Below are 25,828 nucleotides of genomic sequence, written 5' to 3'. Positions count from 1 at the left end.
CCCCCTTTGTCTGTCTGTGTTTCTTTCTTTCTGTGTCTCTCCCTGCCCCTGTCTCTTTCTTCGTCTCTCTCCCTCCCACTGTCTGTCTTTCTTTCTGTTTGTCTCTCTCCCTGGCCCCCTTTGTCTGTCTGTGTTTCTTTCTTTCTGTGTCTCTCCCTGCCCCTGTCTCTTTCTTCGTCTCTCTCCCTCCCACTGTCTGTCTTTCTTTCTGTTTGTCTCTCTCACTGGCCCCCTTTGTCTGTCTGTGTTTCTTTCTTTCTGTCTCTCTTCCTGCCTGCTGTCTTGCTGCCTCCAGAACATCTGTATCCACAGGTTTTGTTTTCAGGGCGACCCTGCTCCCAAAGAATGGAGCACCTGCCCCCCCCCCCCTCCCTCCCTCCCTCCCTCCCTCCCTCCCTCCCCCGCATACTGCCCTTTGCCCAACCGTTCCCGCTCGGGGCACGCCTGTCTCCCGTCATCCAGCCGGCGCGGCGTTACCTCAGCGCGAGGACAGGAGAGCGCGAGCGTTCCCTCGCGCGCGCCACGCTAACCTTTAGTCACCTGACCGCACCCCCCCCCCACCCCGCCCTCCTCCGCGGCGGCCAATCCGATTCCGGGCGAGACCATGTGGGCGCGGCCGCGGGGAAGGGCCGACCTCGCGGCGGTTTATAACCCCCCTCCCTCGCGCGCGCCGCGTCAGTTGGAGACCGAGAGCGCCCGAGGAAAGAAGAAGGAGGAGAAGAAGCGGAACCGAAAGCCGAAGTCAGGAGCCCCAGCCCGTCCCGTTCCCTCCTCCCGGGATGACCGAGCCCCGCAGCCTGTGCACCCTGCAGCAGCTGAAGCCCGAGCTGGAGGGCGGCGGGGTGAGTGGGGGAGGGGCCCCCGAGGGTGGGTCGGCCAGTCAAGGGTCTCATCTCCCCCTTCCCCCCCCAGCACCTTTTCTGCCCCCTCTGGTTTGTGTGTTGGATTATTTTTGTTGTTATTTCAAATATTTCTTGTGATTTCATAACAAAAGGTTATTAAAGAAAGAGAGAGAGAGAACAATGAGCATCTACTGCACGTGCTTAATGTATATCATAAAGGTAAGAAAAGAGAGAAGTTTCTAAGGACTTCTTCCATTAGTTCATGTCTCTTTTTATATAATAGATCCCAATTCCAGCACAGACCAAGCCCTCCTGCCCCGTGATCTCCAATCCCCCAGATTCCGATGGGACCAGGAGGGAGCCCAAGCCAACCTGGCCACGCGACACCCACCCCCTACAAGATCGGGCAGGAGGGAGCCCAAACCCTCCTGCCCAGGTGGATCCCCTACCCCCCACTCCCACTAAAATACGGGCAGGAAGGATCCCAGGCCCTTCTGCCCTCGAATCGCACCCCCCTGAACCCCCAATCGGCCGCCGAACCGTGACCCCCCCTACCCCCAATCTTCGGCCCCGCCCTATTTGCAGAGGGATTTCCCCTGGCCAACTAGGGTTGGACATGTCGCCAAGGCTGGTTGTTTCTGGGCGTCGCTAGAGGCCCCCCCCTTGGCATTCTCCCCCTCGCACCGTTCCCCGCTGCTCTTCTCGGCATCAGTTCAAGCTTGTGATCTGCGGGTCAGGGGAACGGGTTCCAAGAGAACCGGGGCTGCGCATCCGAAGCCATTCCGGTTCTGCCCTGGCTGGTCTGCCTCTGCCCGGGGCGGGCAACAGAACGTCGTTACCAGCCTTCAACTGTGGTAAGGAGATCAAGGCGGTGCGCAGCCTACAGCTTAAAATAACGGAAAGGAACTACAATGCTGGATAGGCTAGAAGAGGGGTCTCCAAAGTCCCTCCTCGAGGGCCGAATCCAGTCAGGTTTTCGGGATTTCCCCAATGAATATGCATTGAAAGCAGTACATGCGCATAGATCTCATGCATATTCATTGGGGAAATCCCGAAAACCTGACTGGATTTGGCCCTCGAGGAGGGATTTTGGAGACCCCTGGGCTAGAACCAGCCCTATTAAGGACACAAGCAGGCAAACCCCAACGGGAAAAGGGAATCAATACAGAGATTCCAGGAAGCACAGCACGCGGAGCCCGAGAGGCTCCCTAAAAACTTGCTCAAACAGCCATGTTTTTAACTGCGATTTTCAACTTTTTCAAGGAAGACTCACACAATGCTGACACCACATTCATCGTTCAAAACGCTCTAGTTTCTGTTCAGCATTTTAATAAGAGGGTGGATTCCTTTTTATGTCTTACTCACAGGCGCCCCGTAATTTTCTTCTCATGCTTGAAAATCCAGATGTGCAGATGCCAGCTGTCATTTTCCAGCCTAGGCCACTGTTCATCTTTTTTTTGTGGCTGTGACCCCTGTCCAGAATATGTCCCCATTTGGGGGTCCAGACTCACAGTTTAGGAAGCTTTGAACTAGGGACCAGCAGGTGAGTGGAGAACAAAGACGTGGATCTTTGCAGAATGCTTTTCACTGTGCCAGGTTAACACCTTGGTGCCCTCTGATTGAAGGCACTTAACCACAGGCTGACTTCATTTTGTAAATCTAAGCATGAGTCACTAAAAAGTGAAATTTTAAACAGCTTGTCACCCTGGGAACTTGTGACACTATCACCTATGCTTCATAGACGACTGAACAAAAATGTTATGCGCTCTCTCGCCCCAACACAGAAACATCTGTCCAGAGTTTCAAATTAGATTTTTGAAAAGGGAACATCATTCAATAAACCATAACTTTCCATCTTTAATGTGGTATCGAGGCGTAACAGGGATGTTAGAGATAGCTTCTGGCTGTCTCATAATCAGAATCGAGACACGGTGCTCATGAAGAGGGGTATCCATAAGGCTGTGGGTTTTGTCAGCTCTCTTGGCAGGGTACTTGCCACATTAATCTGAATGCATCAGGACAGAGTCTGGCCTTAGCACCTCGTGCCTTTGTTTCCTCTTTGGATTCTTTGAAGAGAGGTTTAGGGGGTGCAAAGGGCGTTGCACTGATTAGGGTTTCTTGGTGGTGTGGTGTAACTGTGGAATATTATTCAGACAGGATGAAGGATCTTGCAAGTCCAGAAAGGCATGAGGGAAGTGCAGCTGCTGGACCGGCTGCCCTCCCTCTGCCCTGGGGATGGAATGACCTCAGATTTCAGGCATTCAGAGGCCACTGTGAGGCAGGTTCAGTGTTAGGCTTAAGAGGTCTGCTGGCTGAGCAAGGACTTATTTATTTATTCATTCATTTTTACAGCCTGTCCTCCCCAGGAGCCCAGAACGGGTTACAAGGATACATAACACAAAGTTTTCAGGCCTGTAGTCACTGTGTGTCTGGATCTAGGGAGGATTTCCAGGGTATCCTTGATTTTTTTCATATGTTTGTCTATATTCTTTGTCTGTGGTCTTTCCAGAAGCAGTAAGCTAGCCTGGAGATCACGTCTGAAGAGTCGGTGCTAACACAAAATTGTCATCTTTAATTCCAAGCTGGGGCACAAAAGGGGAACCCATTAGAATTCAATGGTAAATGCTGATCAGCACTTTGTAGAAATGGATTCTGAGCTGCTTCTATGTTTGGTCTAGCAAATTACATTTTGGGCTTTGAGGAGGGGTAACCACAGGCCAGTTGCTCAGAGCGGTTGTACAGTTGTTTGAAAGCTCATTTAAAACCCAAACACCTGTAAGCAGAGCTGTTTGGGATAATGGCTTCTCTAGTTTTTGTCCCTGAACTGATGTTACAACAATTGAATGAGAAATGGAAGAGGGTCTTTTGGATGCTTAGGTAGGGAACTCCAAGAATTAAAAAGAACAATTGCTAGAGGCAGGGAATTAGGCTATGCCTGGTCAGTATCTCTTCTCTCTTGTTACTCCCTATACTCCTCTCTGGGAACTCTGCTCATCAGACAAGTTCCTCCTCTCTGTCCCCTTCTCCTCCACCGCCAACTCCTGTCTCCGTCCCTTCTACCTCACTGCACTGCATGCTTGGTACAACCTGCCTGCCTGGCTCGCCACACTAAAAACCCACTTATTTGAAGCTGTGTTTAAACACTGGCCCAACCAACATATCTGTCTGTCATTCCCTTAATAGTCCCCTACCACCTTTAAGCCCCCTCAGTGTGTCTGTCTTAATTAGATTGTAAGCTCTTCTGAACAGGGACCATCTCTTGCACATACAATGTACAGCGCTGCGTGCACCTTGTAGTGCTATAGAAATAATAAATTGTTGTTGGTCCCACATGGAAGATAAACCCTGGGTACATATGCGAGAGGCTGGTGATTAATAGCAGGTCCACAGGGATCCAGTTGGTACCAGCAAACTACAACTCCCCAAAAACCAAGTAGGTCAGTGGGCAGTTAGTGATCGGCGAGGTCCAGAGGTACCCGGCTAGCAACGATTTAGTCCTTCCAGGGCTCTTTGGCGAGATGGATGCTAGAAGAAACTGATGGGCGTTGGACTGGGTGTGGAGATTTTGCACATAATTTCTGGAGAAGGATAAGTGGATATGGTGAAGTAATGCTAAAAGCAGCAGCATGGACTGTGATAACTGGGTAGACTGGATCGACTGGCCACCCTTTTCCTACCGCTGTACTGCACGTTATTCTAAAGTGCTCACCCTGGTGGACTTGGCATCTTCTCAGCTGTTACTATCTATCAGGTTCAGGAAGCAGTGTTAAAAAAAAAAAAAAGTCCTATGTCTGGAATGTGTTACCATGATGACAAGAGAGTGAGCATTGGTGCTCTTTAGCAGACTTGCTCCAGGCTTTCCGAAGCTGTCACACCCTTCTCTCTCTCTCTCTCTCTCTCTCTGTGTTTATTGTTTCCTGCCTTGAAAACAGTCTGCGGCTCAGATCCTCCATTGCAGGGACCCGTCTGGCATATGTAACTGATCTTAGCTTGTTCCACCCTGGGCCTGGAAGATATGGGGTTCAGGGCACACCATGTTGACACTGCAGAAGTAAATCTTTGTGTACTATGGAGGAGAAAACCATGCCAGCTTGACTGTCAAGTCTCCAGGGCACATTGAGATGGTTTTAATTTAATGCTGGTGCTCTTGGTTAATAATGGAGGGGGGTGATTAAATGCCCCCAGCTGAATCCAAATAGTGTAGTTCTTTTCTGCAAAAAATTAGCTTTAATAATAACAAGCTCCGGAGGATGCTTCAGTTGTGCTGCTCACTGTTGCATGGCTTTGGCAGCTGGGGAATGGACAGAAACAGCAGAGAATGTAAACATTTCAAAGGCTTCTTTTGTTTATATCCAGACCCCTTAGTGCTCTATTTCTGGCACCTCGGACCCAGCTTCATGAGCACTCTTTGACAGTGAAATTAATCATTAATTTGTGAATTTTAATATGGATGGTTTAGATTTGAAGCAGAATAAAATTTGCATTTTGATCTTTAGTTTTTGGAATGGCTAAGTCTGGTTTAGGGAATGATACAGGGACAAATTTGTCCCCGTCCCTGCAGGAAGCACTTATGGTTCAGTGGTTAAGGCACCCATCTTCTAAAGGTCATGGGTTCAAATACTAAGCATGATTAGATACCCCAGCACATATTCCTATTTGGGTTTTTGCCAGGTACTAGTGACCTGGATTGGCCACCATGAGAACGGGCTACTGGGCTTGATGAACCATTGGTCTGACCCAGTAAGGCCATTCTTATGTTCTAACTCAATTTCCCTGCCCCATCCCCGCAGGTTTTGTCGCTGTCCCTATTCCTGTAAGCTCTGTCTTAACCGCACAAGCCTAGAGCATATATGATTTTAAAGCGTTTGAGGTTTGTACAGATGAGGACAGAGCTTGCAGGAATGGGGCAGGGACAGAACTTGCGGTGACGGGACGGGAAAATGAGTTCCTGCGGGGACAGGGAAAATTTTATCCATGTGTCATTCTCTAGTCTGGTTTTAAGGTGAAAAATGATTGCCACACCCAAAAGGAAACAAACATATCTCTTCTAAGATTCAGAGCTGGGGGGGGGGGGGGGGGTGAGTCTGCTATAAACTTTGTCCTGAGAACAGTGTACTTCAGGCAGATAATGGGCACAAGTTAGAACCAAAGGGTCCAGTTAGTACCAGTCTGGAGCTTGTGAGGTTGAAGCCTTCATGATAGGTATTGCTCCTAAATAAGTAGTGGAATGAGCTTCTGGGATATTAACGACAGTAAACATGTTTGAGTAGTATGAAGAAAATGTTGAAGAAATACCTCTTCTATAAGATGAAATATGGGACTTGATTTATGGGTTTTTGATGCAAGGCGCTGGTAGCCTCTTTGTAATTTTATGAGGCTTTACATTATACTATTATGTTTTTTTCATGTTTGATTTGTTGTACTGTATGTGATTCTGTTTGTGTATGTACTTTATTGTGACCTGCCTTAGTGTTGGGAGGGGGGTGGGTTATATAAGAGGAGTTATGTGTCATAATTAATAATGGGGTTGGAGGGAGGGTGGAGGGAGGGATTCTTCTATGTTTATAAGTATAATGATAAGATTTTCAAGTGATTTATTAAGTGTTGTTATGATATTTGTACACTTGATGAAAGGCTAAAAATGAATAAAGAATAAAAAATAAATAAATACAAATACATTTACAGGCAGTAAAAGATATCCTGAACAGGCTAGGGTTGGGCATTGTGAGGATGTGGTACTTGGGCTGCTTCCGGGTTGAAGCTTCCCCCTGTGAGTGCATGCACAGAAAGGGTCTAGTACAGGCAGCACCTCCTGTCTCGCAAGCGCCGTGAGCTGAATGTAAGAATTCGCCTTCGCCCTGTGTTCTTATGTTCATACCGGCTTTCTGTGTTTAAATCCCTTTCAGGATCGCATGAAGACTTTTCGACTGACTCTTCAGAATGACTCAACGACCGAGAGATCCGACTGCTTGAAACAGAAGGTATGAGGAACATAATAACATAAGAATTGCCGCTGCTGGGTCAGACCAGTGGTCCATCGTGCCCAACAATCCGCTCACATGGCGGCCCTTAGGTAAAAGCCCTGTGTCCTATTTGAGTATAGCCTTACCTGCGTACATTCTGAAATTATGTTTATTAAAAGATTTATTATACCAACCCAATCATACTTCTAGGTGGTTTACATCCAATAAAAATGACATTACAGACATCAGTACTACTGAAACGCAGTTATTTCTTGATGCCTTTCTCTAGCCAATAATTTCCCTCTCTGGCAGAGTTAATGAACTATTCATGAACTTTACTATGCAAGCTATGGTATTATTTTGTAAACATGATTTCTGAGAATTGTTTGTATGTTTATTTTATCATGTTTTTGTTTTAAAATTATGTATTTAAATTATGTAAACCGCTTAGTTTTAAACGGTATAGAAATTTTAAAAATAAATAAATAGTAATGAAACAAATATTAAACTCAAACAATAGGAAAGGGTAAAAAACTACAATGAGAAAAAAACAAACCCAAGAGGGAGGAAAAAACACGGGGACCTGCAATAAGCGAGTCTAAAATGATTGTAAAACGTCCTTAAAAGGACGGTCATAGACCAAAGGCATCCTTAAACAAGAAAGTTTTTAATTTGGATTTGAAATTATTTAGAGATGCTTCCTCTCTCAAATGGATTGGGGCTGAATTCCAAAGTGTGGGAGCGGTGACCGAGAAAATATTTGTCCAAATAGTGGACAATCTTAAGGGTGGAATCGAAAACAAATTCTGATTGACAGATCTGAGGGATTCTGAGCCTGGTTCTTTTTGAGCGGATTGGGTCCCATGATATATGTATTTTTTTTTCTATTTGTTTTACACATTTCTTGATGCATTATAAGTATAATTCACTGAAAAATGCCAATAGAACATGAAACAGAAGGTAGGAAGTGGCTTAAATGCTGAATATTGGGCTCTTCTGATCACTACATAGTAGACTCTTCACTGGGAGCAAATGTTTCTTGTTTTTAATACTAAAGTCTCAGTATACACTGCACAACCAACCAACCGTCCGTGTCTTTCAAGCATTACAAACTGTACTCCTCATATCCTTTTCCAACTCAATCAATCAAACCAGTTATTCCTTCACAGGAACCTCGGCCCAAAGGTGTCAAACAGACGTATACTCTCACCCCCCCCCCCCATTCAGTACTCGGTTACAGATTTAGTAAATATGTGGGAGGTATTTGTTGGAGATTCTGCCATATTGGCATCCACATCTGTTGAAATGTCCTCCATGCCCTTGGAGAATCCCCTCTTTGCATCCAGTTACATAGAAACATTTTATTAGCTGGTAAACATTTCTAAACTAAACTAAACCTTAGGTTTGTATCCCGAATTGGGATAGAAAGGAACTCCAATGAAGGGTTAAAGGTCAAAAGAATGAAGAATGTTTAGAGGGCTTAGTATATCAGAGAGGGGAGGAAGTGTTACATTTTTGAGAATAGCCAGGTTTTCAGATGTTTACGGAAAAGTTGGAGAGAGCTCAGATTCCGAAGGGAGGATGAGAGTGGCTTCGGCTCTCCAATACTTTAGTATATATTTCAGAGCCAACGCGTTGCCTTTCAACAGCAGAACATTAGTACCTCTTCTGGTATCCAAAGATATAGAATTTGAAAACAATTGTATGTCTGCATTCAATGAGATCCTCTTGTCACAAGAACTCATAATAATCCAATACTTCCCTTCAAAAAATTTGTATCTGGTCACAGGTCCAAAGCACATGGGTCACTGTTGATTGGGAAACCCCATACTTTGGGCAACTGTTTGTGCTGGAAAACTGAGCTTGATGGGCTCTATGGAAAGAGATGCAGCTGCAGTAGGAATTTGTACTGCTGTTCCTTTAAGAGAGCTGAACGAGATACACATCCCATCTTTGGTTATTTGCTCCATACTCGGCAGTTCCCTGTTTCACGCACATGTGACCTGCTCATAGTCCCATTGTACTCCCAAACCATGCAAGCCTGCTTGGTGAATCAGCAGGCTCATTCTAGGTCAAAATTTTGTGTAGCCTCAGAAAAATCCAGAGGTGTCAAAGTTATGTCACCACGATAGAACTGCTCCTAATTCTCTTTGCACACTGAACCCTGCATACCAAATTGTATTCCTTCAATAATCATTAATTATCCAATCTAGGGTGATTTATCAGTCTTTGGGGGAACCTGCTATCAACAATAAAGGAATCATAAGAACATAAGCAGTGCCTCCGCCGGGTCAGACCATAGGTCCATCCTGCCCGGCAGTCCGCTCCCGCGGCGGCCCAGACTGGTCACGACCTGTCTGTATCACCAGAAGAGGCTCCCTTGCCACCTTGGTTTCTCATTTAAATCCTGTCTTCCTATCGAAGTCCTAACCTTCCGGTCTTGCACATGCACGACCTGGTTTGGTTTCTATACTCATTACTTGATTAGCTTTCTATACTTGTGTTACATTCCAGCTCCTCCCTCAGTATCCCACGATCCCTTTATCCTTCAGGAATCCGTCCAATCCCTGTTTGAATCCCTGTACCGTACTCTGCCTGATCACTTCCTCCGGTAGCGCATTCCAAGTGTCCACGACCCTTTGGGTGAAAAAAAAACTTCCTTGCATTTGTTTTGAACCTATCTCCCTTCAGTTTCTCCGAATGCCCCCTCGTATTTGCTGTCCCTTTCAGTCTGAAGAATCTGTCCCTATCCACCCTCTCTATGCCCCTCATGATCTTGAAGGTCTCTATCATATCTCCCCTGAGCCTCCTCTTCTCCAGAGAGAAAAGCCCCAGCCTATCCAACCTCTCGGCGTATGGGCAGTGCTCCAGCCCTTTTACCATTTTCGTTGCTCTCCTTTGGACTCTCTCAAGTACCGCCATGTCCTTCTTGAGGTGCGGCGACCAATACTGAACGCAGTATTCCAGATGTGGACGCACCATCGCTCGATACAATGGCATGATGACTTCCCGTGTTCTGGTTGTTATGCTGCTGCTGCTTCATTTAAGGATGACGCTTCTGGGGAATTAATATAATGAGCCACCTGCAGATGATAATCTTCTAATCTGTTACACTTTCACAAAAGTATATGAATGTCATGAATCAATGTAAGCAGTGCTGCTTCAGTTTCAGGAGATGTGTGTTTCTCAAAACACGGAGGAAAAAGCCTCAGGCAAATGCCCTCCCACCACCACAATGGTGGAAAAAGGTGGTAGGGTGGTAATCTTCATTGGCAGAAAACCTCCATTACACTCCCTGTTAAGTAAACTGTAAGCAGGGCTGTCTATGCAATCGACAGATGAAAATTATTCAACTTATCTCTGATCGGTACACCACCTGCAGATGATACCAGTCCTTATGGTGCAAATTTCCTTCTGCCCTTGCATCTTCAAAAGACTGAGCTTAGCCTTCCTCCATAGCCAAATCCCTTACGAATTGTAATCCTTTGACGTGCCAACGCTTTAATTATGTTTGGTTGCATCTTGATCAAGGTCCCGATTTCCCAGCAAGGGAAGCAACACACATGATCTTGCAGATATTTTAAACTGTTTACAAATCCAGTTCCAAGCCCGTCTCAAGGACTTCAAATTAGGATGCTGTCTGGAGGATTTTATCTCATAATATTTCTTCATGTGTAAATCAAACACAAAAGAGGAGAAAATACTGAATATTTCTTAATAAGGGAAGACGAGTGTGTGGCGCAGTGGTTAAAGCTACAGCCTTAGCACCCTGAGGTTGTGGGTTCAGGTCCATGCTACTCCTTGTGACCCTGGGCAGGTTGCTTAATCCCCCCATTGCCCCAGGTACATTAGATAGATTGTGAGCCCACCTTGAGTACCTGAATAAATTCATGTAAACCGTTCTGAGATCCTTGGGGAGAACAATAAGCAAATGCAATGACAAATAATGTACTTCCCAAAAAATACAACATTCATTTCATCTTATTCATAATAACTCTCAAATGAGAAAGAATTTGTGCTCAGAGACATGGAGGAAAAAGGGGGAAAAATTATTCCCCCAAACCTCACCACCCTATAAATCTTTAATAAAAAAATATTTGGAAAAAACAAACAAACCTCACAACCCAAACATTGTATCTCTTCCAACTTTGTTACAGTTCTTAAAATAATGTGCGCTGTTATAATGACATGACACTTTTCGGTCCTTCAGGGAACCAAATGATGACGTTCATAGAGCTGATTGTCTTACATTAGCACTGGATGTTAGTCTCTCACAAACAGTTGATATTTGAAAGGAAATGCATATTTGAGAAGAAATATTTGAAAAGAGATATTTTAGAATCTAATGATATTGGGGACTGTGATTGTAAAACCAGATCACATGAAAATGACATAGGACACGAGAATTGATTAAAAACAGAGGAATTTTGAAAATGCGTAAATGTGCTTTACATCAGACAAGGGCATGAGAGCAACAACGAAGGAGACCAGATGGTGCTCAATCCTTTTTATTATAAAACAGACTCGGCACGATTGTGTTTTGTCCCAAGAAGGCCTGGCTCAGGAGTCTAAGAAATGAGACAGTATTAACTTACACACGTAAATGAATTCCATGACATGCAAATAACACGCAACTGGAAAAGCGACGACTCAGGGGAAACATGATAGAAACCTTCAAGATCATGAAGGGAATAGAAAAAGTGGACAGGGACACAGATTTTTCAAACTAAGGGGAACCACAAGTACAAGGGGGCACTCAGAGAAATTGAAAGGGGAGAGGTTTAAAACAAACGCCAGGAAATTCTTTTTCACCCAGAGGGTGGTGGATACATGGAACGCGCTACCAGAGGATGTGATAAGCAGGAGCACGCTACAGGGCTTCAAAGAAGGTTTGGATAGGTACCTGGAGGACAAAGGGATTGAGGGGTACAGATAGGAGTAGAGGTAGGTTATAGGGATAAGATTAGAGGCAGTTACAGAATTAGTCAGGGACACTGTTCAGGCAATTAGGCCTGATGGGCCGTCGCGGGAGCGGACCGCTGGGCGAGATGGACCTCTGCTCTGCCTCAGCGGAGGCAACTTCTTATGTTCTTATAAATGCATGAATATCATAAGAACATAAGAATTGCCGCTGCTGGGTCAGACAAGTGGTCGGTCCATCGTGCCCCTCACTGTTGTGAAGGCAGTTTCTCCTGTTACGTCAGACAAACCAGGCTCCTTGTTCTTATGTGTAAAGTCATGCAAATGCTCAACGAAGTTAGAGAACAAAGGCATTATACATACTGATGAAAATAGTGCTGCCAGCTTTATGGAAGCAAAGGAGAAAAATATATATAAGAATAGGGACCTGTGTATTGGTTTTCATAAGATGACAGGTCCCTATGACATGATCCTATTTGGTATGTCAATGAGAACAAAGAGCCAAATTTCATCAAACAATAACAAGCTTTTATTGATTAGGACAGGAGTCGCCATAATTGGAAAAATTGGAGCAGGCTTAATTACAGTTTTTGGTGGAACTCATTGTGTCACATTTATAAGATGACGAGAACAATAGCCATACAGAAAGGGAATTATAAAAAATTTAAAGAGATATGGGGGCCATTGACAAATTGTTGTAATGAATAGATACCATTTTTCCATTATAAGTACAATACAAGTGAAGGGATGGGAGGGAGGGAATTTTGAATTTTATTAAATGTTTGGATCTGTAAAAAAGAATATTTCATAAGATATATTTAATTGCATATGTTATGGTAGGGATGGGTGGGAAGGGGTTAAATTTTATGTATTGTTAATATGACAGAAATTCAAGTCATGTATTTAATTTCAATTGTCAACTTAAGATGTAAAAATGAATAAAGATTAAAAAAAAAAAAGTTCTGGTATATTTCAAAATTTCCCTTCTCTAGGCATGGATTTTTTTGGAGGGGAGGGGCGGTGACGGACCTGGGACCTGTCTCTTTATTATGGGACGGGGTAGAGTGGGGACTGCTCTGATCTTGTCTGTCCCCTTTTAGCCGGTTGGCAGGGCCTTTGCTGTCATATCGTCTAGGCCGCCCAGCAGAAGCCAATCCTTAGATTCAGAGCTGGTGAAATCTGCAAATGGAGATGAGGAGATCATTAAGGTAAATCACTTCTATTTCTGTTTTTGAACTAATCTTTAGGCTAGCCTGTCTTGGGGGATAGTGGAAACCCTTCCCTATATGGCTTCCCTCTGTTTTTTTTCTCTGGGGGTGTAGTGCGGCTACGACTCTGAATTTTTATTAGATATTTTTATTTGTGGTATATCAAATTCTGCTTGGTATCTTGCTGCACCGGGACTGAAACACTGAATGTTTGTTCCCCACCCTCATTCCTGTTCAAATGCAACGTGTCCTGACTAAATCAAGTGTATACAGTAATATTTGCGTATGATTTACCTTGCTGTCAGCTTTATCCTTGTACCAGTTCAACAGGTTGAAATCTGAACCCCTTGGCCTGAAACGGGTCATAACGTTAGCACTGCTTAGCAGTGAAGTCTGTGCTTTACCCAGTTCTAGCAGTGTGTACAGAGTGTAACTATTCCTCTCTTCTGTGAATGTCTGTTTCAGGTGTACCTCAAAGCAAAGGCTGAGAACAAGATGAGGCACGACTGGAACGTCAACCAGCTGCGTAATGAAGTACGTCACATTCAGGAGGTGAATACCCCTGGGGTAAAAGATGCAGTGTGCCTGCCTGCCAGAGGGTAGGCTGCTGTTTATCCCTGTGGCAGGAAAAGCAAGTGCATTTATTATACATGCTTAGGTATGGAAGAATGAGGACCTCTTTTCTTCAGGAAATAAACTACATTTTATGGTGTTTTTCATCCTGTGATCTCAAAATCTCCAGGAATAGTCCAATATAACACCAAAGACAGGCTCTGACAGAACTGAAAGTTAATTTGGGCATCTGGGAGCTAGAAGCATTACTTCCTGGAGCTAGAGATTTTGCTGGCTGCTGGGATCAAGAGCTAGAGGGGGGCAGAGGAAAAGCTCAGACCTGGCGGTCATGTTCTGTTGTCTCATTAAATATTCCCATTCCTTAGGCTCGGACATCCCTGTGCAAGCTGAGAGAAGAGATTAGCCGAACAATCGAGAACACGGCAGACACAGCACACTGGCAGGAAGCAAAGGTGAGAAATTGGTGCAAAAGTGTCAGCTGTGAGGGTTTGATGTCCTTGGAAACCGAGGTAGAGGTGACAGGAAGCCTTTTGTTCAAAAGGCTCAGCTCATTGAATACTGATTGGAGGGATCCCTGGTGAGTGTCTTCAGCTTTGAAAGCACTAGTGGAATGGGAATAAAGTAGATTTTCTTGGCACACTCTTGTGCATCCAGCAAATTATCAATTACTTGACGTATGTAATGGAATCAGTGGCCAGAGGGGTCAGAGTTTCAGGAAGCAGGTAAAGAGCATTTGGGAGCAATTAAAAAATAAAGGATCCACTGAATATTTTATCTTGATATGTTCAAAACAAGAACAGCTGAAAACAAATTGTAGTTTAATTTTTTTTTTTTTTTAATTCTTTATTCATTTTATAATTCACAACAAGTGTACAGTAAATATCAAACAATTAGAATACAATATCACTTGAAAATCTACCATATCATACAAAAAAAGATATAACCCCCACCCCCTCCCACTTCCATATACAACAAAAAATATACCACAAGAATATAATATCTTATCATTCATATATATTATTAATAGAAATCCAACCCCCCCCCGATCCACACGTAAGAATTAAAATTGGGAAAAGTGTAAATTATTCATTATAAAAATGGCCCCCACATATCCTTAAATTTATTATAGTATCCTTTTTGAACTGCCAACGCTCTCTCCATTTTAAACACATGACATACTAATTGCTTTATGATAGTTTAATTTTTTTTATTATGTGGTCATGCACCCTAGCTAGAGCTGGGTGGTTGCTGCATATGAAGTCTACTCTTCCTGAAACACGCTAACTCAGCAACAGTGGGAGAGAGTTGTTTTCAATCCCTTGCTTTCTCTTGAGCTCCAGGTTACCTGCAGATTCTGCAGAGGCAGCGCTCATGGCCTTTGGTTCACAGGGGGTAGGAATCAAGCTATTATTTATTGGAGAACCTACTAGCCATAATTAAGGCGCTCAGGTACCAGGTTCTAGAGCAGTCCTTAAGGGCCACAAACAGACCAGGTTTGCAGGTTCTCCAACCCTAACCTCATGCATATTCATTAAGCATATCCTGAAAACCCAGTCTATTTGTGGCCCACGAAGACTGCACTTGGACAAGCTATGGTATGTGGCTCCTGATATAAGAGAAAAGATCCCTGGGAAGTTGACTGGGGGTTCAGGTGACAGATCCCAGACCTGGAAGCCCAAAGATGTTAAGCGACTTGGAGCAAGTCCCTTTCTGGTTTGACTAAGCAGATACTAAACTGCCAACAATGAAAAGGTTATTGCAGACCCTTGTGGCAATCAGGGGTGACAGTTTTCTGATATTTTTGTGTGTGTGTTTAGGACCCTATGGAAAGGTGGAACAGCCTCCAGCATCATGTAAGTGGCTGGAACAGAGAGGCTTCAACGGAGGCTGTGGAGGTGAGCCCAAGGGGAAACTGAGAAGAAGAGTCCCAGGGGAGCTTAGGGTTGAGAGCCAGGGAGGCTGAGGTGGTGAACCCTGGGGGAGGGGAGCTAGGAATGCTAAGTCCAGTCCTTTCCCGGGTGGGGGCATTGCAGGATCAGTTGTGACATGGTGTCTGATCACTTGTGGCTGTTTGGTACATTATTTACTTTGCACCTTTTCAACTTGGAAAAATGACGAGACGAACGCAAACTATCTTATGTAGCCCTGTGTCTCCAAATCCTTTCCTGTAAAAAGCACCCTTGTGGGATGGATAGACCACTCAGCTGAAAACAAATGGGCAGCTGCATATCCTGGATTCTGTGGATCAACACCAGAATCGGGGTCGGCTGCTTCACAGAACTTTTATTCACCACATAAGATTAGTGCATGTAAAATAAAATGTAAAGAATAAAAGCCCATGTTGCTATTACAGAGACTTGTGATACTTTTAGATGGCACCTCCTGGTTTTTACAGTCTCTGAAGCAGCCCTTGCAAAACATGGTCGTGTACAAGGGGGCACTCGGAGAAATTGAAAGGGGACAGGTTTAGAACAAACGCTAGGAAGTACTTTTTCACCCAGAGGGTGATGGATATGTGGAACGCACTTCCAGAAGCTGTGATAGGCCAGAACAAGTTACATGGCTTCAAAGAAGATTTGGATAGGTTCCTAGAGAACAAGGGAATTGAGGGGTACAGATAAGAATTAAGGATAGGGATAGGAGTAGAGATAGATTACAATAATAGTCAAGGACCACTGCTTAGGCAATGGGCCTGATGGGCCGCCGCGGGAGCGGACCGCTGGGCCCGATGGACCTCTGGTCTGACTCAGCGGAGGCAAATTCTTATGTTCTTCTTATGTATGTATTATTTTACATGTATACTAATCTTACGTGGGGAATAAAAGTTCTGTGAAATAACAGACTGTTGATGCTATAAAGATCTGCTTTTGGTGTTGCCTAGACCTGTCATAAGCAGCAGTTACTCAGATCACAACTTTTCCCGGGCTGCCCCCCACCCCTCTGGCGTTGGATGCAGTGTCTTGCTTATGTTGCAAAGTACAATGTGGGGGATTTTGAGAACTGACTAATTGAATTACTGTCGGGCACAGGAATTTCTAGGCGGAGAAACTGAAACCCTTCGTGAAACCACCAAGAAGCTGCTTGCCAAGCTGAAGGAAGAGGAGAACAGGCATCAGTCAGACAGAAGAATGTTTGAGGTGAGGCGCTTTGGGTTTCAGACTGAGCTGGCTGCAGGAGATGCTAAAATGAGCCTTTTTGGAAGTTGTTTTTGGGTTTTTTTTCCAATTCTTTATTCGTTTTTCATCTTACATCAAGTGTACAGTAATACATCAATTAAATCATACACATCATTTGAATTTCTTTTCTAGTATCATCTTCAATATATAAATTAAGTCCCTTTCTCTCCCACCCTTTCCACAAATATTATAAAGCAAACATATCGCACATATAATAAATTGAAAAACATTGATTTAACCAATACATCCCCTTTCCCAAAATTATAATTATACTTTTAGTGTAAAAAAGGTGTCTAATCATTATAATATGTTATCAATGGCCCCCAAATCTTTTTAAAATTGTTATAATTCCCTTTTTGTATGGCAATTATTCTTTCCATTTTGTATATGTGACATAACGAGTTCCACCAGAAAGTGTAATTGAGTCTGGTGTAATCTTTCCAATTTCTGGTGATATGTTGGATGGCAACTCCTGGAAGTTGTTCACTGCTGTGGTCAGTCCTCGGTGAAAAGAAGGGGCTGGGATGACACGTCCTGGGCAAGCTGCACACAAGGGGGATTTGGAAGTTTAAGGGTGGGCACCACTGCTGCTGGTTCAGATGTATGTCACTGTCAATATTAATTTGCTTCTCTCCAGCTTCACAACACTTTCCTAATTGTGTAGTGCACTGACATTTCATCATTTTACTTTTTTTTATTTGTTTAAATCTTTTATTAATTTTTCAAAGTTAACAAAAATGCAGTACAGTATCTACACAAACAGCATCATTCATATATGCATTTATAATCAATCAAAATCCCCATAGCGTGATAACCCCCCCCCAACCAATACCTTGCAAGAGAATAAAACCATGACATAAATATCTCTCTCCCCCCCTCCCTCCCCCTGGGTGTGTGTGCAATATACCAACAGGATCAAAGGGGAAAATTAACAACAAAACCCCCAATTTTAACGCATCCATAAAAGGGCCCCAGATTAACTTAAATCTCTTAGAATGACTCATTATATCTGCATTCATTTTTTCAAATCTATAAGTTAAGCATAAACTTGCCCGCCAAACATTAAAGTTAAGGCGATCCCAATTCTTCCAGTTTTTTTTTAAATTATTTATTTTATTATTTATATGCCACTTATATCCTAAGTGGTTTTACATTCAGGTACTTCATCATATTTCCCTTATCTGTCCCAGTGGGCTCAAACTCTATCTAGTGTACCTGGGGCAATGAGGGGATTAAGTGACTTGCCCAGGGTCCCAAGGAGCAGCGAGGGATTTGAACCCACAACCTCAGGGTGCTGAGGCTGTAGCTCTAACCCCTGCGCCACACACTCCCCACAAGTTCTTAACACAAGCGAGACTCAGTAGCAGGGGTCAGTCTCCAGTTCCCTTACAGACTTCAGTGAATTTCTTCATAAAGTGGTTAATCTTGATAATTAATTATGGTAATAAAGTAAACGGCAACAGATAAAGTCCAGTGTGATTCATCCAAGTCTGGGGTAGAGTTGTCCATGCTGCTTTTTGCAGGTTACTCTCTGTTTAGGGATGTAACCGCTGCTCTCTGCAGATTTATTTTCCTCCCTCTCTCCCCTGCCTTTGTTTAGGGATTTAACTGCCTTTCTTTGCAGGTTACACCCTCTGAGCCTTATTTGAACTGTGAATGGCAAACATTTTAACTCTGGCTTGTTTAAAAAGGAGGTACGGTAAAACCTTGGTTTGCGAGCATAATTCGTTCCGGAAGCATGCTTCTAATCCAAAGCACTCGTATATCAAAGTGTGTTGCACTTGTATCGTTCTCAGTTGCGATGCTTGTGCTGCGTTCAGCAATGCGACGTGTGTATGTTTTGCGTACTTGTACGTGGCACGCGTCGACGTGCTCATATTGCGAAACAACGTTTGCTGATCAAGAAAGCAATGTTACTTACCGTAACAGTTGTTATCCAGGGACAGCAGGCAGCTATTCTCACTAGTGGGTGATGTCATCCGACAGAGCCCCGATACGGACGTCTCACAAGCATGTCTTGCTTGAAGAAGCTTAGAAGTTTCGAGATGCCCGCACCGCGCATGCGCCAGTGCCTTCCCGCCCGATGGACCGGGCGTGTCTCCTCAGTTCAGGTAGCTAGCCTGAGAAGCCAACCCAGGGGAGGTGGGTGGGACGTGAGAATAGCTGCCTGCTGTCCCTGGATAACAACTGTTACGGTAAGTAACATTGCTTTATCCCAGGACAAGCAGGCAGGTATTCTCACTAGTGGGTGACCTCCAAGCTAACCTCAATGGGATGGTGGGAGTGTTGGCAACTTAAGAGAATAAATTTTGTAACACTGTTTGGCCAAACTGGCCATCCCGTCTGGAGAAAGTATCCAGACAATAAAGAGAGGTGAAGGTATGAACCGAGGACCAAGTGGCAGCCTTACAAATCTCAATTGGTGTCGATCTGAGGAAGGCTACAGAGGCTGCCATTGCTCTGACCTTATGGGCTGTGACCCTACAAGGAAGGGATAATCCAGCCTGGGCATAGCAGGAAGAGATACAAGCCGCCATCCAGTTGGAGATGGTACGCTTCGATACAGGTCGTCCCAACTTGTTCGGATCAAAGGAGACGAAAAGTTGAGGAGCAGTTCTGTGTGGCTTGGTGCGATCCAGGTAGAAAGCCAAAGCACGTTTACAGTCCAGAGTGTGAAGAGCTGATTCTCCATGATGAGAATGAGGCTTTGGAAAAAATACTGGAAGTACAATGGATTGGTTGAGATGAAATTCAGAGACCACTTTAGGCAGGAATTTCAGATGAGTGCGGAGGACCACCTTGTCATGATGGAATACTGTGAAAGGTGGATCCGCCACTAAGGCCTGAAGCTCACTGACCCTGCGAGCAGACGTGAGGGCCACCAGAAAAACCACTTTCCAGGTGAAATACTTAAGTGGAGCCCTGTTGAGAGGTTCAAACGGAGGCTTCATGAGTTGAGAAAGGACGACATTGAGATCCCAAACCACAGGAGGAGGTTTGATAGGAGGATTGACATGGAAAAGTCCTTTCATAAATCTGGAAACCACAGGATGAGCAGAAAGAGGTTTCCCCTGTAGAGGCTGATGGAAAGCCGCAATAGCACTCAGGTGGACTCTTATAGATGTAGACTTGAGACCAGACTGAGACAGGTGTAGAAGATAGTCCAACACAGAGGATAGGGAAGCTCGCTGAGACTCCTTGGCATTGGAAATACACCAGGAAGAGAATCTAGTCCACTTTTGGGAGTAGCATTGTCGAGTAGCAGGCTTCCTGGAAGCCTCTAAGACATCCCTCACCGCTTGAGAAAACTGGTGAGGAGTTACGTTGAGAGGAACCAAGCTGTCAGGTGGAGAGACTGCAGGTTGGGATGAAGCAGTGATCCTTGATGTTGAGTAAGCAGAGAAGGAAACACTGGAAGAAGGACTGGTGCCCTGATGCTGAGTTGAAGCAGAAGGGAGAACCAAGGTTGTCTTGGTCACCAAGGAGCTATCAGAATCATGGTGGCTTGGTCTGATTTCAATTTGACCAGAGTCTTTTGAATGAGAGGAAATGGAGGAAACGCATACAGAAATCGATTCCTCCAATCCAGCAGAAAGGCATCTGCCTCGAGGCGATGAGGAGTGTAGATCCTGGAGCAAAACTGAGGCAGTTTGAAGTTGTGGGGAGCCGCAAAGAGGTCTATCTGAGGTGTCCCCCATTGTGCAAAGATCTGATGAAGGGGGTTGGAATGGAGAGTCCATTCGTGAGGCTGGAGGAGTCGACTTAAGTTGTCTGCCAAGACATTGTCCTTCCCCTGAATGTAGACAGCTTTGAGGAAGGCATTGTGGCGAACTGCCCAATCCCAGACTCTGAGAGCTTCCTGGCAGAGGGAGGCCGATCCCGTGCCCCCCTGCTTGTTTACATAATACATGGCGACCTGGTTGTCTGTGCGGATGAGGACCACCATGTCGTGAAGCAAATGTTGAAAAGCTTGAAGAGCATAGAAGATTGCTCTGAGCTCCAGAAGATTGATCTGATGGAGGCGGTCCGCACTGGTCCAGAATCCCTGAGTGCGAAGCCCATCCAGATGAGCCCCCCAGGCATAGGCCGAGGAATCGGTTGTGAGAACCTTCTGATGAGGAGGAATGTGAAACAGCAAACCTCTGGATAGATTCGAAGAAGTCATCCACCAAAGTAGAGACTGCCGAAGAGCAGGAGTGACTATGATGTGTCGAGTCAACAGGTCTGACAGTTGAGTCCATTGAGAAGCTAGGGTCCACTGAGGAATTCTGAGATGGAGCCTGGCAAAGGGTGTCACATGAACTGTAGAGGCCATCATGTGTCTTGCTGAGATGGACTGGCGAGAAGATACAGACTGGCAGAGATGAAGAAGAGCATCCATGCGCTGAGGAGGAAGGAATGCTCGAAGCTGAATGGTGTCCAGTACCGCCCCGATGAAGGGAAGGGACTGGGTAGGCTGCAGATGGGATTTGGGGAAGTTGATCTCGAAGCCCAAGCTCTGCAGGAAGCAGATCGTGGTCAAGGTCGCCGAAATGACCTCTGGAGCAGAGGGGGCCTTGATGAGCCAGTCGTCGAGGTAGGGAAATACCTGAAGACCCCTGTTCCGGAGTGCAGCGGCCACCACCACCAGACACTTCGTGAAGACTCTGGGAGACGAGGACAGGCCGAAAGGAAGCACTCGATACTGCAGATGTAGATGTCCCACCCGAAATCTGAGGAACTGGCGGGAGGCCGGATGAATGGGAATGTGAGTGTAGGCCTCCTTGAGATCCAGAGAGCATAACCAGTCGTTCCGCTCGAGGAGGGGGTAGAGAGAAGCAAGGGTCAACATGCGAAACCTCTCCTTTACTAAAAACTTTTTGAGGACTCGAAGGTCCAGGATGGGTCGTAGGTCGCCCGTCTTCTTCGGGACGAGGAAGTACCGGGAGTAAAAACCCCGGTTGTGCTGGTCCACCGGGACCGGCTCGACGGCCCGAAGCTGAAGCAAAGCCTGAGCCTCCTGAAGGAGAAGGGCGGTCTGCGTTAAGTTGGAAGGATACTCTCTTTGAAGGTGGTCCAGGGGGACCCGATGGAAATGAAGAGAGTATCCTTCTCTTACGATGGAAAGGACCCAGAGGTCGGTGGTAATAGCCTCCCATTGATGGTAAAAATGATGGAGGCGACCCCCGATGGGAAAAATAGGGGGATGCAGAACGAAGTCGGTTATGCTCCCTGGAAGAGAGTCAAAAAGGCTGAGTAGTCTTCGGTGCAGCCGGCGGCTGAGGTTTCTGCTGAGCCTTCTGGGGAGGCTGTCTCTTCGCCGGTTGTCTCGCAGCAGGAGTCTGACGAGGGGCGTAGCGCCGCTGATAAATCAAAGGCGGTCTAGAAGGTCGAGACTGCTGAGGCTTGGGCTTAGGCCGAAGGATAGATTGAAAAGACTTTTCATGATCTGAAAGTTTCTTGGTAACAGTCTCGATAGACTCGTCGAATAAATTAGCGCCCGCACAAGGCACATTGGCAAGTCTGTCTTGGAGGTTCGGATCCATGTCAATTGTTCGAAGCCATGCCAATCGACGCATGGCCACGGAACAGGCAGCAGCACGTGCCGAGAGCTCGAAGGCATCGTACGAGGACTGCATCAGCTGAAGACGTAGCTGGGAAAGGGAGGCTACCACTTCCTCGAACTCGAATCGAGCCTGAGCATCAATGTAAGTAGTAAACTTGCGGAGCACCGGCAAGAAGAACTCCAAATATGAAGAAAAAAAGAAATTATAATTGAGCACTCGAGACGCCATCATAGAATTCTGGTAGATTCTCCTACCGAACTTATCCATCGTTCTCCCCTCTCGTCCCGGTGGTACAGAGGCATAGACCTGGGAGGGATGAGAACGCTTGAGAGAGGACTCGACAAGCAGGGATTGGTGAGAGAGTTGAGCGCCCTCAAACCCCTTATGATGAACAATGCGGTATCTTGCATCCAATTTGCTCAGGACCGCAGGGATGGAGTACGGCGTCTCGAAACATCGCATGAATGTTTGATCCAGTAATTTATGCAGAGGAAGTCGAAGAGACTCCGCAGGAGGATTAGGCAAGTGCATGGTGTCGAGATACTCCTTAGAATACCGAGACCCAGTGTCCAAAGTCACATCCAAGTCATCCACCATTTGCCGGAGGAAGGAAGAAAAAGACAACTGGTCCGCCAGTACCGGCCTCCGAGACGGACTGGAGGAAGTAGAAGCCTCAGGATCCAGGGAGACTTGGGAGCGACAAGGAGAATAAGAGGTAGATGGCTCCTCGTACTTCGGCCCCTCCTGGGGAGATAAATCCGATGAGGAATACCCCAGACGTGGCAGCTTCTTCTGTGGCGAAACCTCCGAGTGGCGCGAGGAGTACCGAGAGGAGTGTCTGGATCGATGTCCCTCCCGGTGCCGGGAGGGAGAGCGAGAATGTCTATACTTCGCATGGTCCCCCGAAGCTTCCAGTGAATGTATGGGACTGGAAGCGGTAGAGCGAAGGGGCGGAATGGAGGCCGCCTCCCGTGTTGCAGCCAGGCCTGGTATGGGGTGCGGAAGAACTCTTCCTGTGATTTACTATGCCCAGGACTTCGATCATCAGTTGGGGGAACGGCACCGTGATGGCGCGGAGGCGTAATGGGCTCTAAAGGAGGCATATCGCTAAAGGAAGCCCGCCTCGAGGGACCAGCTGCCCTTCGCCGCTCCTCCTCATCAAGCAACGAGATCGATCGACGAGGGGGAGGGGGCGGTTCGCCCCCTGGGACCGGGACCGGGAGGTCACCCTGGATGGAGGCGATTAATCTGGGCCCCATAGTCTGCATGAGCTCGACAAACTGAGCTTCCAGCAGGGACCGCAGCGAAGCCGATATGGAGGGATCCGCACCGAAAGGGGGTCCTCCAGCACGGTCTTCGCGCTCCTTCGTGGTCGAGTGCTTCTGCTTGGCAACTTTCGGCACTTTAATGACCACAGGTGGAATAGTGGAAGGCGGTACCTGAGCCGAGGAGACGGGGACAGGCACCGACGTCGAACTCGTGGCCGAAGTCGGGGTAAACGAAGCCGGCTTCAAAAGGCCCAGAGTCGCAGGAGCAGTCGCTGGTTTCGCATGGACAGGCGAAGCGGCCGATGAAGTCGAAGCCGAAGGTTCTTTAGCAGCTTCCATCTTGAACATCGACTCCCACAACAGGCAGCGCCGCTTAAACGCTCGCGCTGTTAGAGTGGAACAAGGCCGGCACGATTTCGGGATATGGTCTGGACCAAGACACTGCAGGCAGCGTCGATGCGGGTCCGTCAGCGAAATCGCGCGCTGGCACTTGCTACACTTTTTTTTTTTTTTTTTTATAAATTTCTTTATTCGTTTTTTCATATTACAACAAGTGTATCAGAAAAATACATATAATCTTATAAATACACACTTGATTTACTTTCATGTATATTTTAAATACAATATATGATTAATTTAATATGTATGACAAATATATATATAAAATAACCTTCCCCAATCCCTCCCTTCGTATTTCAGAAATTCTAACATAGTATTTGAAAATACATTAATTAATTCTTATATATTGTAAGATAAATGAGATAGTACCCACCCATATCCCCGCTTATCAAATCTCTTGTTATGGGAAAATGTTATTAATCATTACAAAAATCTATTAATGGTCTCCAAATCTTTAGAAATTTACCAAAATATCCTTTCTGTGTTGCTATTGTGCGCTCCATTTTATACATATGGCATACCGAATTCCACCAGAAGTTATAATTAAGTCTGTCATAATTTTTCCAGTTACATGTTATTTGTTGAATTGCTATTCCAGTTAATATGAATAAAAGTTTATTATTGTGTGACGAAATTTGACTTTTTGCTCTTATTGTTGTACCAAATAGAATAGTATCATAAGTCAAGGCTACTGGATTATCCATCATCCTATTTATTTGAGGCCAAATTGATTTCCAAAATATTAATATATATGGACAATAGAATAAAAGATGATCTAATGTCCCTTTTTCAAGATGACAGTGCCAACATTTATTAGACTTAGAACTATCTATTTTTTGTAAACGAACGGGGGTCCAAAAAGCTCTATGCAAAAGAAAAAACCATGTTTGTCTCATAGATGCTGAAACTGTACATCTTATCCTCCAAGACCAAATTCGTGGCCATTGAGATGCATTAATTTGATGCTTAATCTCAATGCTCCAAATGTCTCTAAGACCATTTTTTGGTTTTTTATTTATATATCCAGATATTAATTTATACCACATTGCGGCCTGGTGTCCAGTAGAAGCCACCTGGAAGCATAAGAATTCTAGGCTATGATAATTGTTAAGATTTTTCCATTCAGGGAACCCCACCTGAATGGTCTGCTTCAATTGCAACCATCTAAAATATTGTGAATTGTTTAAGTCAAATTTATGTTGCAGTTGTGAAAATTCAAGCAGTTTACCATTAGTTATTACATCTTCTATAGTACGTATCCCTGCTAACATCCAATGCTTCCAAATGATTTTAAAACCGCCTATTTTGATCTTGGGGTTTAACCAAATTGTTTGAATTGTTGATTTATTTATCGGAATAGGAGTCAGATTACTTATATACCTTAAAGTCTTCCAGGTATCCATAAATATTTTATGATCTTTATATAACCTTGGCATTTTGATACTAACTATGTGACCAAGACGCAGTGGAAACATAAGTCTCCATTCTAACCAGAACCAATCTGGAATATTATCAATGGGCTCTGGGAGGATCCAATACATACCTTGTCGCAATATATAGGCTTGATGGTACCTATAAAAATTTGGAAAATTTACCCCACCCTCCACAATAGGTCTTTGCAAAGACACTAAAGCAATTCTAGGAATTTTTCCCAGCCAAATAAAATTGGTTAAAATCCTATTTATTTTTTTATAAAAAGATCCCTGAAAAAAAATAGGTATCATACCCATTTGGTAACAAACTACAGGTAAAATCATCATTTTAACAGTTTGTACTCTTCCCCACCAAGATAAGTGTAAAGGATTCCATTGCTCACACATTTCTTTTACTTTTTGTAATAAATTTTTTTCATTAATTTTCATTGTATCATCTATTGTTTTTGCAATCCAAATTCCTAAGTATTTAATACCATCTTCCTTCCAAATGAAAGAAA

The 25,828-nt window shown here is 44.9% G+C and overlaps 1 protein-coding gene across 2 annotated transcripts in view; it reads left to right on the top strand.

The window, feature by feature from the left end:
- The first annotated feature begins 665 nt into the window (after window positions 1-665).
- Window positions 666-25,828, top strand: part of TUFT1 (tuftelin 1) — a 38,144-nt gene continuing 12,981 nt past the window's right edge. Inside the window, exons 1-7 of one of the 2 annotated variants that reach the window (XM_033924507.1) lie at window positions 666-842; window positions 6,749-6,823; window positions 12,826-12,933; window positions 13,399-13,467; window positions 13,872-13,958; window positions 15,324-15,401; window positions 16,536-16,643. In XM_033924507.1, coding sequence (XP_033780398.1) covers window positions 780-842; window positions 6,749-6,823; window positions 12,826-12,933; window positions 13,399-13,467; window positions 13,872-13,958; window positions 15,324-15,401; window positions 16,536-16,643 — 588 coding nt within the window. In that variant the 5' untranslated portion in view covers window positions 666-779. Of the gene's footprint in view, window positions 843-6,748; window positions 6,824-12,825; window positions 12,934-13,398; window positions 13,486-13,871; window positions 13,959-15,323; window positions 15,402-16,535; window positions 16,644-25,828 lie in introns of both variants that reach the window. The other variant, XM_033924506.1, reaches the window with a different exon arrangement.

This window comes from Geotrypetes seraphini, chromosome 16, assembly GCF_902459505.1.
Source record: "Geotrypetes seraphini chromosome 16, aGeoSer1.1, whole genome shotgun sequence".
In the NCBI taxonomy this organism is placed as follows: Eukaryota; Metazoa; Chordata; class Amphibia; order Gymnophiona; family Dermophiidae; genus Geotrypetes; species Geotrypetes seraphini.
Note: the sequence above shows the minus strand (reverse complement) of the source record. Positions and strands in the feature narration are given on the sequence as shown.